Source organism: Dictyostelium discoideum (assembly GCF_000004695.1).
Source record: "Dictyostelium discoideum AX4 chromosome 3 chromosome, whole genome shotgun sequence".
In the NCBI taxonomy this organism is placed as follows: Eukaryota; Evosea; class Eumycetozoa; order Dictyosteliales; family Dictyosteliaceae; genus Dictyostelium; species Dictyostelium discoideum.
In genome coordinates, this window is record NC_007089.4 from 4,046,826 (window position 1) to 4,061,825 (window position 15,000).

Genomic DNA, 15,000 nt, shown 5'->3' on the forward strand with positions numbered 1-15,000 from the left:
TTTTATTTTTATTTATTTATTATTAGATGAACTAAATATTTTTGATTTAAAACTCTTTTATTTTTTGGTGGAAAATCAATAGAATCAATTAGTAAATTTGACAATTGAAAATTTGAAGAATCTATTGATTTTAAAACCATACCACATAAAAAATTCAATTGAAATAATGATGATTGATTTGTTTTTGTTCTCACTTTTAATAAAGATTGACTATTTTTATTAGATGATAGAATGTTTTTGAAAATTTGGGTGAATCCTTTTCCAGAAGCTACACAAAGACAATTATAAAGATGATTGATTGTATTATCATTTAAATTTTCAATAAAATAATTAATAAGTAATTCAAGATAATAACTTGAACATATATTATATAAATAAGATTCTTTAGTAAAATTTGGGAAATATGTTGAACTAAAAATTTCAGGTATTTTATCAAAAAGATAAAAAATATCCTCAAACCTATCTAAATAATAAAGACAAATAAATAACATTCTGGGTGAAATTATAAAATCAAATGATTTTGTTTCACCAATAATAAATTGTCCAACTTCTTCACTATTTGTTGTTGATATTGTTGAGGTGAGTGGAATAAAATCATCTCTACCATAATATAAATGTGGAATATTGAAATTACCTTTAACTTGATATAACTTTGGTTCAATTGATTCTTTTGAAATATTATTAAAAATTAATTTGATAAGGTTTGGAATTTTATTTGGTGATGGAGCACCATATATAATATCAGAAAATCTAAATGGTTGTTTAAATATTTCATTTGGTAAAAAGAAATTGATCACAACTTCATTACCATTTTCTAAAGACCAACCAAATATATTTAACAAAGTGGTATTACAATAATAACCAGAATCAAAAAAAAATGAATATAATAAAGGTTTTGAAATTGCTCTTTTTAATTGATCCAATAATATATTTACATTATATTTTTTTTCATTATTTTTATTTCCATTTGTGAACCAATTACTATATTTTACAAAATATAATTGTAACTTTTTACCAATACTTTCCATTATTTTTTCAATATGATCAATAATATTAACATGATTATTATTCCAATTTTGATTTTGATCATCAAATAAAGTAGTTTCATTTCTATAATTTTCAAAAAAAAAGTCGACAATTTCATTTTTATTAATATATTGAAAATTGATTGATATAATATAAGAGATACTTGGAAATTGTGTTTTTGAGTTTTGAGCAAGTTGTAACTTTTTTATTGTTTTAATTAGATGGTCAATTAATTCTGTATCGTTAGTTGAAAATACAACTCTACAAAATGAATTAAAACTTGTAAAATTAAAATTAGATCCAATATTTTGAAATGAGACTCCATTTTCAATATCTAAAATTTTTGATACTAATTCTAATCTTTGATTTCTTTCAAGTTGTTGATCAATTAAAATACTTTTAAAAAATATTAAACAATCATCATATTTCTTAATAAAAAATCCACAAAATATTTCATATAATTGACTAACATTCATTTTTTTTTTAAAATATAAATAATAATGAAATGGTCTCATTAAATTTCTATCATGTTTTCCTTCTTCAATAATTTTTAAAAATAAATAAATTGATTTATAATATTTTTTAATAATATCTTTTAAATCACTGCAATTATTATTGTTTGTTATTAATATTGGAGTGGTGGTAGTGGTTTTTGTTTGATTCAATAGATTTTTAATTGTCGAATTTAATTGATCATCAGTAAAATGAGAGAATTGAATTTCATTTAATTCTAATATTAATTGATCTAATTTTTCAATATAATCCAATATTTGTAGTTGTCGTCCCTCTCGTTGTTGTTGTTGTTGTTGTTGTTGTTGTTGTTGTTGTTGTTGTTGTTGTTGTTGTTGTTGTTGTTGTTGTTGTTGCTGTTGTTGTTGTTGTTGTTGTTGTTGTTGTTGTTGTTGTTGTTGTTGTTGTTGTTGTTGTTGTTGTTGTTGTTGTTGTTGTTGTTGTTGTTGTTGTTGTTCTTGTTCTTGTTGTTCTTGTTGTTGTTGTTGTTGTTGTTGTTGTTGTTGTTGTTCTTGTTGTTGTTCTTCTTGTTGTTGTTGTTGTTGTTGTTCTTGTTCTTGTTGTTGTTCTTGTTGTTGTTGTTCTTGTTGTTGTTGTTGTTCTTGTTGTTGTTGTTGTTGTTGTTGTTGTTGTTGTTGTTGTTGTTGTTGTTGTTCTTGTTCTTGTTGTTGTTGTTTTTGTTCTTGTTGTTTTTGTTGTTCTTGTTGTTGTTGTTGTTGTTGTTGTTGTTGTTGTTGTTGTTGTTGTTGTTGTTGTTGATGTATTTCTCGTATTTCTTTAAATTTTGTAGGATCGACTAATAATTTATATGATTTTATAAGTCTTTTAAATTTATAATCAAATGATAGACTTTCTGATAAATCAATATTAGAAAATCGTTGTTTAATATGTGATGTTGGAATAGCATTAATTGATTTTAAATAATTGTAAATTTTTAAATTATTATATGAAAATACATTAAAGAATGATGGATTAATATGCATTTCTATACTTTTTTTTAAAACATCTGAATTTATTTTAAAAAATTTAATAAATTGATCTAATGCTACTAAATTTTCATTTAAAATCATTCTTTGAATCCATAGATCAATATTTTCATCAAATTGGAAAATCAACGATTTTGTTGATTGCATTGTTGTTGTTGTTGATGATGATGAAGAGAATGTTGAAAATAATGTAGTATAAAATGAAATTGTTTCATTATCTTTTTTTTTTAATGTTTTAATAATATTTACAATATCATTTACACTTCTGATTATTTGATGATTAATATTTCCTTTAATATTATCTTTTATTATTTCTAATGAATTACTATAACTTTTTAAAAAGTTTTCATTTATACCAATTAAATCATGATAACCAAATTGTTTACTTTTAAAATTTGAAAATATATTTTTAAAAATGATCATATTTCTAAAAGCTTTCCAAAAATAAATTTCAAGTTGATCAACATCTTTAATTAGTAATACATATTGTTTTTGTTGAGGTTGTTTTTGTTGAAGTTGTGGAGGTTGATTGGTTGTACTATTTGTTAAATCATTTTTAACTTTTTTTGATAAAAAATAACCTTCAATTCTTTTATAAACTTCTTGTTTTTTCCCATTATTTGGTAAACCTAATGATTTTGCAATTGTTTGTAATTCTTTGCTTCTTATTGAATCATAATCAACATCTTTAAACTTTTTGTATGTTAATAAACCATCATTATCATCATCATTATCATTTTCTTGATTTTCAATTTCTTTTCTTTTATTATTATTAACCATCTTTTTTTTTTTTTTAAAATAAATAAATAAATAAAATAAAAAATTATAAAAAATAAACTATTAAAAAGAGTTTGGGTAAATAAAAAAAACAAAAAAAAAAAAATTGTGAATTATTATAATGCAAAAACAAAATTTGCAAAAAAAAAAAAAAAATTGTTTTTTTTGTTGGAAATGGATCTTTTTGTGAATAATTGAATTAATTCTGAAAAAAAAAAGTTATTTTGAAAAAGATCGAGTATTCCCGGAAAAGATCAATCTTTTCGCGAAAAATTTTTCATTGGCCATATTATTTTTTTAATTTTAATTTTTTTCATTTATTCACAATTAAAATAAAAAATATAATAAATAAATAAATAAAATAAATAGTATGATTGACAAAAAAAAATCAAAAATACCGGGGCTCAAATAAAGGATTTATTTTTTATATGTAGTTTTTTTTTTTTTGAAGTTCCTTTTTTTTTTTGAAGTTCATTTTTTTTTATATTTTCTTTATTTCTCTATAAATACAACCAAATTTAATTCTACGATAGGCCTTAACAAATATTGTTTAATATTATTTAAAATTTTTGTTTTAAATAATGTGTTTTATTGAAAAAAAAAAAAAAAAAACATATGAAAAGTGAAAAATTTTTCAAAAAAAAATAAACTTTTTTCGAAATAACTGAATTTATTCCGGGACAACTCGATCTTTTTCAAAATAACTTTATTTATTCAGAATTAATTCAATTATCCACTGATAGGTCCATTGTAAAACAAAAAAAAAAATTTAACAAAAAAAAACAAAAATTTTTTTTTTTTTTTTCTTTGTTTTTTTTTTTTGCGGAAATTTATGACAGCAACACCCCTTTCCAAATTAAAAAAACAATAAAAATTTAAATAATTAAAAAAAAAAAAAAAAAATAAATTTAATCTGAAAAGTGTGATGGGTTTGAGGAGCTGCTTAGAAAATTTTCTTTTTAAATCCAGAAACAAGTTTCACAAGAATGTTAAAAAATCAGCATATAAATATATAAAATTAAATATAATAAATTTTATCCCCATTTTTTTTATTTTATTTACTTATTTTATTTTATTTATTTATTTTTATTTATTTTTATTTTATTTATTATTAGAGGATTTAAATATTTTTGATCTTAAAACCTTTTCATTTTTTGGTGAAAAATCAATAAAATCAATTAGTAAATTTGATAATTGAAAATTTGAAGAGTTTATTGAATTTACAACCATATCACATAATAAATTCGATTGAAATAATGATGATTGATTTGTTTTTGTTCTCACTTTTAATAAATATTGACTATTTTTATTAGAAGATAATATATCTTGAAAAATTTGAATGAATCCTTTTCTAGAGGCCACACAAAGACAAGTATAAAGATGATTGATTGTATTATCATTTAAATTTTCAATAAAATAATTAATAAATAACCCAAGATAATAACTTGAACATATGTTATATAAATAAGATTCTTGAGTGAAATTGGAGAAATATCCTGAATTAAAAATTTCAGGTATTTTATCAAAAAGATAAAAAATATCATCAACCCTATCTAAATAATAAAGACAAACAAATAAAATTCTAGGTGAAATTGTAAAATCGAATGATTTTGTTTCACCAATAATAAATTGTCCAACTTCTTCACTATTCGTTGTTGTTGTTGTAGTTGTTGTTGATATTGTTGAGGTGAGTGGAATAAAATCATCATAATAATATCCGTGTACATATGAAAAATTGAATTTAACTTTAACTTGATATAACTTTGATTCAATTGATTCTTTTGAAATATTATTAAAAATTAATTTGACAGAGTTTGACATTTTATTTGGTGGTAGTACACTATCAATAATTTCAGAAAATCTAAATGGTTGTTTAAATTGTTCATTTGATAAAATGTTATTGATTAAAAACTCATTACCATTTTCTAAAGACCAACCAAATATTATTAACAATTTGTTATAATAATAACCACTATCATTAAAAAATGAATATAATAAAGGTTTTGAAATTGCTCTTTTTAATTGATCCAATAATATATTTATATTATATTTTTTTTCATTAATTTTATTTACATTTGTAAACCAATCATAATAATATACTATATTTAATCTTAACCTTTTCTCAATACTTTCCATTAATTTTTCATAATGATCAATAATATTAACATGACCATTATACCAATTTTGATTTTGATCATCAAATAAAGTAGTTTCATTTCTATAATTTTCAAAAAAAAAGTCAACAATTTCATTTTTATTAATATATTGAAAATTGGTTGATATAATTTCAGAGATACTTGGAAATTTTGTTTTTGAATCATAAACAAGTTGTAACTTTTTTATTGTTTTAATTAGATGATCAATTAATTCTGTATCGTTAATTGAAAATACAACTTTACAAAATGAATTAAAACTTCTTAAATTAAAATTATATATACACCCAATATTTTGAAATGGAACTCCATTTTCAATATCTAAAATATTTGATACTAATTCTAATATTTGATTTTTTTCAAGATTTTGATCCATTAAAATACTTTTAAAAAATATTAAATAATGAGTATAATTCTTACCGCAAAATATTTCATATAATTGAATAAGACTCTTTTCTTTTTTAAAATATAAATAATAATGAATTGGTTTCATTAAATTTCTATTATAAAGATTTCCTTCTTTAATAATTTTAAAAAATAAATAAATTGATTTATAATATTTTTTAATAATATCTTTTATATCACCGCTATTATTATTGTTTGTTATTAATATTGGAGTGGTGGTGGTGGTGGTAGTGGTTGTTGTTGTTGTTGTTGTTGTTGTTTGATTCAATAGATTTTTAATTGTTGAATTTAATTGGTCATTTGTAAAATGAATTGATTCAATTTCGCTTAATTCCAATATTAATTGATTTAATTTTTCAATATAATCTTTATCTGAATTCAATTTTTGTTGTTTTTGTTCTTCCTCTTCTTGTTGATGTATTTCTTGTATTTTTTTAAAGTTTGTAGGATCGACTAATAATTTATATGATTTTATAAGTCTTTTCAATTTACAATCAAACGATAGACTATCTGATAAATCAATATTAGAAAATCGTTGTTTAATATGTGATGTTGGAATAGCATTAATTGATTTTAAATAATTGTAAATCTTTAAATTATTATATGTAACTACATTAAAGAATGATGGATTAATATGCATTTCTATACTTTTTTTTAAAACATCTGAATTTATTTTAAAAAATTTAATAAATTGATCTAATGCTACTAAATTTTCATTTAAAATCATTCTTTGAATCCATAGATCAATATTTTCATCAAATTGGAAAATTAATGATTTTATTGATTGTGTTGTTGTTGATGAGAATGCAGAAAATAATGTATTATAAAATGAAATTGTTTCATTATCTTTTTTTTTTAATGTTTTAATAATATTTAAAATATCATTTACACTTCTGATAATTTGATGATTAATATTTCCTTTAATATTATCTTTTATTATTTCTAATGAATTACTATAACTTTTTAAAAAGTTTTCATTTATACCAATTAAATCATGATAACCAAATTGTTTACTTTTAAAATTTGAAAATATATTTTTAAAAATGATCATATTTCTAAAAGCTTTCCAAAAATAAATTTCAAGTTGATCAACATCTTTAATTAGTAATACATATCGTTGCTGTTGAGGTTGTTGAGGTTGTTGTTGAAGTTGATTGGTTGTACTATTTATTAAATCAGATTTAACTTTTTTTGATAAAAAATAACCTTCAATTCTTTTATAAATTTCTTGTTTTTTTCCAATAATTGGTAAACCTAATGATTTTGCAATTGTTTGTAATTCTTTGCTTCTTATTGAATCATAATTAATATCTTCTTTAAACTTTTTGTATGTTAATAAACCATCATTATCATCATTATTATCATTTTCTTGATTTTCAATTTCTTTTCTTTTATTATTAACCATCTTTTTTTTTTAAAATAAATAAATAAATAAACTATTAAAAAGTATGTAAAAAAAAGAATAAAAAAAAAAAAAAAAAAAAAAATCATGAAAATTAATTATTTTTAATAATAATTTTTTTTTTTTATTTTTTTTTTTATTTTTTTTTTTTTTATAAATCCCAACCAAATGTTTAGAATTTTTTGAAATACGACAACACCCTTTCCAAATTAAAAAAACAATAAAAGTAATATCTCAAAAAAAAAAAATATAATCTGAAAAGTGTGATGCGTTTGAGGGAGCCGTACAAAATTAAGCATAAAATTACTACACTTTATTTTTAATTTTCATATCCAGAAACAAGTACACATGAACGTTAAACAATCAGCATATAAATAAATATTATAAATATTATCCCCATTATATTATTTATTTTATTTATTTTTATTTATTTTTATTTTATTTATTAGATGAATTATTTTTGATTTTAAAACTTTTTCATTTTTTGGTGAAAAATCAATAAAATCAATTAGTAAATTTGATAGTTGAAAATTTGAAGAATCTATTGAATTTACAACGATATCATGTAGTAATTTCGATTGGAATAATGATGATTGATTTGTTTTTGTTCTCACTTTTAATAAATATTGACTATTTTGATTAGATGATAGAATGTTTTTGAAAATTTGAGTGAATCCTTTTTTAGATGCTACACAAAGACAAGTATAAAGATGATTGATTGTATTATCATTTAAATTTTCAATAAAATAATTAATAAATAATTCAAGATAATAACTTGAACATATATTATATAAATAAGATTCTTTAGTAAAATTTATGAAATATCCTGAATTAAAAATTTCAGGTATTTTATCAAAAAGATAAAAAATATCATCAACCCTATCTAAATAATAAAGACAAACAAATAAAATTCTAGGTGAAATTATAAAATCAAATGATTCTGTTTTACCAATAATAAATTGTCCAACTTCTTCACTATTTGTTGTTGTTGTTGTTGTTGTTGTTGTTGGTAAATGAGTAAATGTTGAGGTGAGTTGAATAGAATTATCACCGTAATATCCATGAGAATAATTGAAATTACCTTTAACTTGATATAACTTTGATTCAATTGATTCTTTTGAAATATTATTAAAAATCAATTTAACAAGGTTTGGTATCTTATTTAATGGTTCACCACTTATAATTAGAGAAAATCTAAATGGTTGTTTAAATTGTTGATTTGATAAAAAGTAATTGATTAAAACTTCATTACCATTTTCTAAAGACCAACCAAATATTTTTATCAAAAAATTATAACTATAATTAGTATTAAAAAAAAAAGAATAAAATAAAGGTTTTGAAATTGCTCTTTTTAGTAGATCCAAAAATATATTTATATTATTTTTTTCATTATTTTCATCATTTCTGAACCAATTATAATAATATATTAAACATAATCTTAACCTTCTACCAATACTCTCCATTATTTTTTCATAATGATCAATAATATTAATATTATTCCAATTTTGATTGTAGTCATCGAATAAAGTAGTTTCATTTCTATAATTTTCAAAAAAAAGGTCAATTATTTCATTTTTATTAATATATCGAAAATTGGTTGATATAATTTCAGAGATTCTTGGGAATTGTGTTTTTGAATATTTAACAAGTTGTAATTTTTGCATTGTTTTAAATAGATGGTCAATTAATTCTGTATCGTTAATTGAAAATACAACTTTACAAAATGAATTAAAACTTTCAATATTATATCCATACCCGTTCTTTTGAAATGAAATTCCATTTTAAATATCCAAAATATTTGATACTAATTCTAATCTTTGATTTTTTTCAAGATTTTGATCCACTAAAATACCTTTAAAAAATATTAAATAATCATTATTCTTTTTATGAAAGTTACAAAATATTTCATATAATTGACTAACACCCTTTTCTTTTTTAAAATATAAATAATAATGAATTGGTTTCATTAAATTTCCATTACAAAGATTTCCAACTCTAATAATTTTAAAAAATAAATAAATTGATTTATAATATTTTTTAATAATATCTTTTATATCACCGCTATTATTATTGTTTGTTATTAATATTGGAGTGTTGGTAGTAGTATTAGTGGTGGTGGTAGTGGTAGTGGTGGTGGTTGTTTGATTTAATAGATTTTTAATTGTTGAATTTAATTGATCATTTGTAAAATGACTTAGTTCAATTTCATTTAATTCCAATGTTAATTGATTTAATTTTTCAATGTGTTCTTTTTTATTTGAGTGTAGATTCAATTTTTGTTCTTGTTGTTCTTGTTTATGTTGTTGTAGTTGTTTTTGATGTATTTCTTGTATTTCTTTTAAGTTTGTAGGATCGACTAATAATTTATATGATTTTATAAGTCTTTTAAATTTATAATCAAATGATAGACTATCTGATAAATCAATATTAGAAAATCGTTGTTTAATATGTGATGTTGGAATAGCATTAATTGATTTTAAATAATTGTAAATCTTTAAATTATTATATGTAACTACATTAAAGAATGATGGATTAATATGCATTTCTATACTTTTTTTTAAAACATCTGAATTTATTTTAAAAAATTTAATAAATTGATCTAATGCTACTAAATTTTCATTTAAAATCATTCTTTGAATCCATAGATCAATATTTTCATCAAATTGAAAAAGTAATGATTTTATTGGTTGTATGATTGTTGTTGTTGAGTTGGATATTGATGATGAATATGCTGAGAATAATGTAGTATAAAATGAAATTGTTTCATTATCTTTTTTTTTTAATGTTTTAATAATATTTACAATATCATTTGTATTTCTAATTATTTGATGATTAATATTTCCTTTAATATTATCTTTTATTATTTCTAATGAATTACTATAACTTTTTAAAAAGTTTTCATTTATACCAATTAAATCATGATAACCAAATTGTTTACTTTTAAAATTTGAAAATATATTTTTAAATATTATCATATTTCTAAAAGCTTTCCAAAAATAAATTTCAAGTTGATCAACATCTTTAATTAGTAATACATATTGTTTTTGTTGAGGTTGTTGTTGAGGTTGTTGTTAAGGTTGATTGGTTGTACTATTTGTTAAATCATTTTTAAATTTTTTTGATAAAAAATAACCTTCAACTCTTTTATAAATTTCTTGTTTTTTCCCAATAATTGGTAAACCTAATGAGTTTGCAATTGTTTGTAATTCTTTGCTTCTTATTGAATCATAATTAATATCTTCTTTAAACTTTTTGTATGTTAATAAACCATCATTATCATCATCATTATCATTTTCTTGATTTTCAATCTCTTTTCTTTTATTATTATTAACCATCTTTTTTTTTTTTAAACTGTAAAAAAGTGTGCAGGAGCAAAAAAAAGAAATTTTTTTTTTTTTTTTTTTTTTTTTTAAAATTAAAAAATAAAAAGGCAAATTATTTTTTTTTTTTTGAAAAATATGACGTCAACATGCTCGGTAAACTAGAAAAAAAAGAAAAAAAAAAAACAATTGACCAAATATAGTATCTTGGACCATTTTCAAAAATCTTTTTTTAGAATTCCACCTACCTAAAAATTCAAGATAATATAATATAAAATAAAATAAAATATAATAAAACAAAATAAAATAATATAAAACAATCTTTTTTTTTTTTTTTTTTTTTTCTTCTCCCCCAATACATATGTTTTGTTATAAAATTTATAGTTTATCAATTTATTTTCTCTTCAACTTCTTTAATTTCAGAAATTATTGTTGTTGTTGTTGTATTTATATTTTGATTTGTGGTTTCAGTTGATGTTTCATTTGAAGCTTCAAATGAAGGTTTAGCCCAATTTGGTAAATCAGTTTTATAAGACCAATCATTTGAGGAATATGATAAGGCATGTAAATAAATACCAAATGAAAATTGAGTACTATCAGACCAAACTATTGAACAATCATTACAATGAATTGGTGAAACGCCATCGTCAATAAAATCTTCTTCTTCTTTTGTAACTTTGTTTATTATTTTTTGTGATAAACTATTATTATTATTATTATTGATTTTTTCATCTTTTTCATTATTCTCACCACCACCATCATCATCATCGAAAATATAAGATGTTTTACCATCACTTGTTAAAGCTTTAAATGATTCTTTAAATTCATTATTATATAATGGATCATTTGCAATTGGAAATCCTAACCATTTTAAATGAACCCTTATTTGATGAGTTCTACCAGTTTTTGGTGTACATAATACAATGGATGTATTGGTTGATTGGTCATAACTAAATAGTTTAATATGAGTTATTGATGGTTTACCACCAACACCAACATGATTAATACCAAGACGCATACTTTGAATTACAATTGGCTGATCAATTATAAATGTACCATCTTCTAAATGTTTACATAATTTTATTTGTTCATTAAATGATGATGATGATGAATTAATTGTATCACTACCTGGAAATTTACCAATAACTTTTGCTAAATATTGTTTTGAAACTAAACCAGATTGAATTTGATTTGCTTTTTTATTTGCAGAATCAGGAGTACGTGCTAATAATAAAAGACCAGAAGTTAAACGATCTAAACGATGTACACCATATAATTGATTGATTCCATGTTCAGATGCTAATATATACATTAATGAATTATGACGAAATCTACCACATGGATGAACTGGGATTGAGGATGGTTTATCTACAACCACAACATTCTCATCCAATGACACTATTTTAATGGACTCACCAGTAACGGGTGGTTCATGTCTATGCACGGTATGAATGATGGTATCATTTAATTTGATTTTATATGATGGTGATACTAATTGATCGTTGACTTTAATTAAACCCCTTTTAATTTTCTTTAAATAGACATCACGTGAATTGGTTGAGAATTCTTGTGAAAACATGTCCAATATCGATTGACCGAACCAACGCTCCTTTGCAAACACTTTGAATGTATATTGATAAGGTTCGATATGTCTTAGATTATCCTTATAATGAAAACTAGTTTCAGCTAGGATTTGTTTAGTAATATTACCCTCCTCATCATTCTTTTTATGAGTTTCTGCTCTTTTCTTTTGTTTTCTTGATTGTCTATTATCAATTTTCTTTTGTTTATTAAATTGTTCAATCTTTTTCTTATATTGTTGTTTTGATAAAATACTACCATCCTCTTGAATATACTTTTTATTAATTATAAATGATTTTTCATTATTATCTGGATCTTCAACTGTAACTAAATTACTTTCATCACCATCATGATAACTTAAAATAACTCTTTTCTTTGGTTGTTCTTTATTTTCATCATCATGTAATATACTATAAACTCTTTTTTTATAATTTTTAATTGATGATTGTGTTGGTGGTGGTGGTATTTCTTTTTCTAAATCTTCATTATTATTATTACTATTACTATTATTACTATTTGATATTTCTATTTTATTTTCTTCCATCTATAATAAACTTTGTTTCAAAAAAAAATATTAAAAAAAAAAAATTAAAAAAATTAAAAAGCGAAAACTCGAAAATAAAAAATAAAAAATGAAAATAAAAAAAAAAATTTTTCCATACTTTTACTTTTTATTTTTTTATTATTTTTTTTTTTTTTTTTTATACAATTAAAGCTAAAATAAAAATAACTATTTATTTATTATTTTAAAATCATTGACAAGAAAGATTAAATTAATTTAATAAAAATATATGTTTTTTGAACTAAAATAAAACAAAAATAAAATAAAATAAAATCTTTTACAACTTTCTCAGAATTTTGTTAACAACTCAAATTTTTAATTTTTTTTTTTTTATTTTTTTTTTTTTTTATTTTTTTTTTTTAATTTTTTTTTTTTTTTTTTTCTTTTTTGTTAAAAAATATATTGGATAACACATAAAATAAATATTTATATATATATATATATTATTTAGAAAATGCAATCTTTTATGACCGGTGCACCAGGTAAATAATATTTATAATAATAAATAAAAAGAATTTAATTTAATTATTATTATTTTTTTTTTTTTTTATTAACAAAAACTAAATTAATTTTATTTATTTTTATTTATTATTAATATTATTTAGGTCATCATATACAATCAATTAAAAAATCAACATCAACTAGACTTGTATATGTAGTTTTCTTTTTATTAGTATCAATTGTAGCATATATACTTAGTTATTGGACTTTTTCATGGTTTAATAATTTAGATGGTAAATAAGTAATTTTTTTTAAAAAAAAAAAAAAAATTTTATTATTTAAAATAACTAACAAAAAAAAAAAAAAAAAAAAAAAAAAAAAAAAAAAAAAAAAAAAAAAAAAAAAAAAAAATTTATATAAATATTTTTAGTATTAAAAATTTGTAGTAAAGGTGATAATGAATGTAAAGGAGCATTAGTAGTTTATAGACTTACATTTGGATTAGCATTATATCATATTTTATTAGGATTAGTAATGATAAATGTAAAGAGTGCAGGTGATTCAAGAGCAAAACTTCAAGATGGTTATTGGCCTTTAAAAATCCTATTATTAGGTGTTTTAATATTTGTATCATTTTTCATACCAAATTCATTTTTTAGAGTATACACTTGGATATCGATTTTCAGTGCAGCAATATTCATTTTCATTCAATTGGTATTATTGATAGAATGTGCCTACTCTTTGAACGAGAGTTGTGTTAGAAAGATTGAAGATGAGGGACACAGTGGAAAGAAATGGTATGTATTGTTGTGTGTACTTAGTTTTGGAAGTATTGCACTTGCAGTCGCCGGTACAGTATTGATGTTGGTATTCTATGGTAGAGGCAGTTGTTCGATCAATCAATTCTACATTGTTTTCAATTTGGGTATTTGTTTAATCGTTGGTGTACTTTCAATTAGTGAAAAAGTTAGAGAATATAGACCATCAAGTGGTTTATTCCAAAGTGGTGTGGTTATGTTGTATTGTACCTATTTGATTTATTCAGCAATCAATAGTGAACCACCAGGAACTTGTTCATCAAATAATACCTCATCACCAAAAGAGTCAACTATTATCATTGGTGCTGTATTTACAATCATTTCAGTTTGTTACTCTGCATTTAGATCAAGTGATTCAACAGAACTATTGGGAAATCATAATCATTATTCAAGTATTCCAACCGATCCAAATGCTGAAACAACTGGTGTTGCTGATGATGAATGTGAATGTACTGCTTATAATTATTCTTTCTTTCATTTCACTTTTGCATGTGGTGCAATGTATCTATCTGCTCTCTTAACAAATTGGGCAACTATGACAAGTACCGATATCACCTCCTCTTCCACTTCCTCTTCAAATTCTACAATTAGTGTTGATTCTGGTATGGTTTCTGTTTGGGTTAAAGTTGTTAGTTCTTGGGTTGTAGTTTTATTATATCTTTGGACTTTAATTGGACCAATATTATTAAGAAATAGAGTTTGGGATTAAAAAAAAAATTTAAAATAAAATAAAATAATAATATTTGTATATAAAAAAAAATAAAAAAAGAAATAATAATAATAAATAAATAAATAAATAATAAATAAAAAATAGATTTAATTTTTTTATTTTTTTTTATTTTTAATTATTTTTTTTTTTTTTAATTTATTGTGTTGGTTGTGATGAAATTGGATTATTAACTAAATTTGATTTTTTAATTTGATTTGATCTAAAATCAACGAAATTTTGAAGTGAAGTACCACAGATACAAGAAATGGCTTCTTTAGTGTACCATGCTTGATGGGAAGTGATCATAACA

The 15,000-nt window shown here is 21.2% G+C and overlaps 7 protein-coding genes across 7 annotated transcripts in view; 1 reads left to right on the top strand and 6 right to left on the bottom strand.

The window, feature by feature from the left end:
* Nucleotides 1-8: 8 nt before the first annotated feature.
* Nucleotides 9-3,302, bottom strand: DDB_G0281095 (SAP DNA-binding domain-containing protein; the record flags this gene model as incomplete). Its single annotated transcript, XM_635721.1, has 1 exon — nucleotides 9-3,302. One exon carries the CDS (start codon nucleotides 3,300-3,302, stop codon nucleotides 9-11), a length of 3,294 nt encoding a protein of 1,097 aa, XP_640813.1.
* Nucleotides 3,303-4,400: 1,098 nt separating this feature from the next.
* On the bottom strand, nucleotides 4,401-7,262 carry DDB_G0281301 (SAP DNA-binding domain-containing protein; the record flags this gene model as incomplete). The annotated part of the gene is made up of 1 exon (XM_635722.1): nucleotides 4,401-7,262. The coding sequence occupies one exon, from the start codon at nucleotides 7,260-7,262 to the stop codon at nucleotides 4,401-4,403; it is 2,862 nt and encodes a 953-aa protein (XP_640814.1).
* Nucleotides 7,263-9,040: 1,778 nt separating this feature from the next.
* Nucleotides 9,041-10,234, bottom strand: DDB_G0281303 (hypothetical protein; the record flags this gene model as incomplete). The annotated part of the gene is made up of 1 exon (XM_635723.1): nucleotides 9,041-10,234. One exon carries the CDS (start codon nucleotides 10,232-10,234, stop codon nucleotides 9,041-9,043), a length of 1,194 nt encoding a protein of 397 aa, XP_640815.1.
* Nucleotides 10,235-10,330: 96 nt separating this feature from the next.
* Nucleotides 10,331-10,594, bottom strand: DDB_G0281305 (hypothetical protein; the record flags this gene model as incomplete). Its single annotated transcript, XM_635724.1, has 1 exon — nucleotides 10,331-10,594. The coding sequence occupies one exon, from the start codon at nucleotides 10,592-10,594 to the stop codon at nucleotides 10,331-10,333; it is 264 nt and encodes an 87-aa protein (XP_640816.1).
* A 373-nt stretch (nucleotides 10,595-10,967) lies between these two features.
* Nucleotides 10,968-12,704, bottom strand: DDB_G0281097 (pseudouridine synthase family protein; the record flags this gene model as incomplete). Its single annotated transcript, XM_635725.1, has 1 exon — nucleotides 10,968-12,704. One exon carries the CDS (start codon nucleotides 12,702-12,704, stop codon nucleotides 10,968-10,970), a length of 1,737 nt encoding a protein of 578 aa, XP_640817.1.
* A 472-nt stretch (nucleotides 12,705-13,176) lies between these two features.
* DDB_G0281099 (TMS membrane protein/tumour differentially expressed family protein) lies at nucleotides 13,177-14,690 on the top strand (the record flags this gene model as incomplete). Its single annotated transcript, XM_635726.1, has 3 exons — nucleotides 13,177-13,204; nucleotides 13,328-13,456; nucleotides 13,594-14,690. The coding sequence occupies 3 exons, from the start codon at nucleotides 13,177-13,179 to the stop codon at nucleotides 14,688-14,690; spliced, it is 1,254 nt and encodes a 417-aa protein (XP_640818.1).
* Nucleotides 14,691-14,846: 156 nt separating this feature from the next.
* Nucleotides 14,847-15,000, bottom strand: part of ldhA (D-lactate dehydrogenase) — a gene marked incomplete at both ends in the record, with an annotated part of 1,157 nt that continues 1,003 nt past the window's right edge. The window contains one exon of the mRNA XM_635727.1: nucleotides 14,847-15,000. This exon is cut by the window's right edge and continues 758 nt beyond it. Within this exon, the coding sequence (XP_640819.1) occupies nucleotides 14,847-15,000 (154 nt within the window).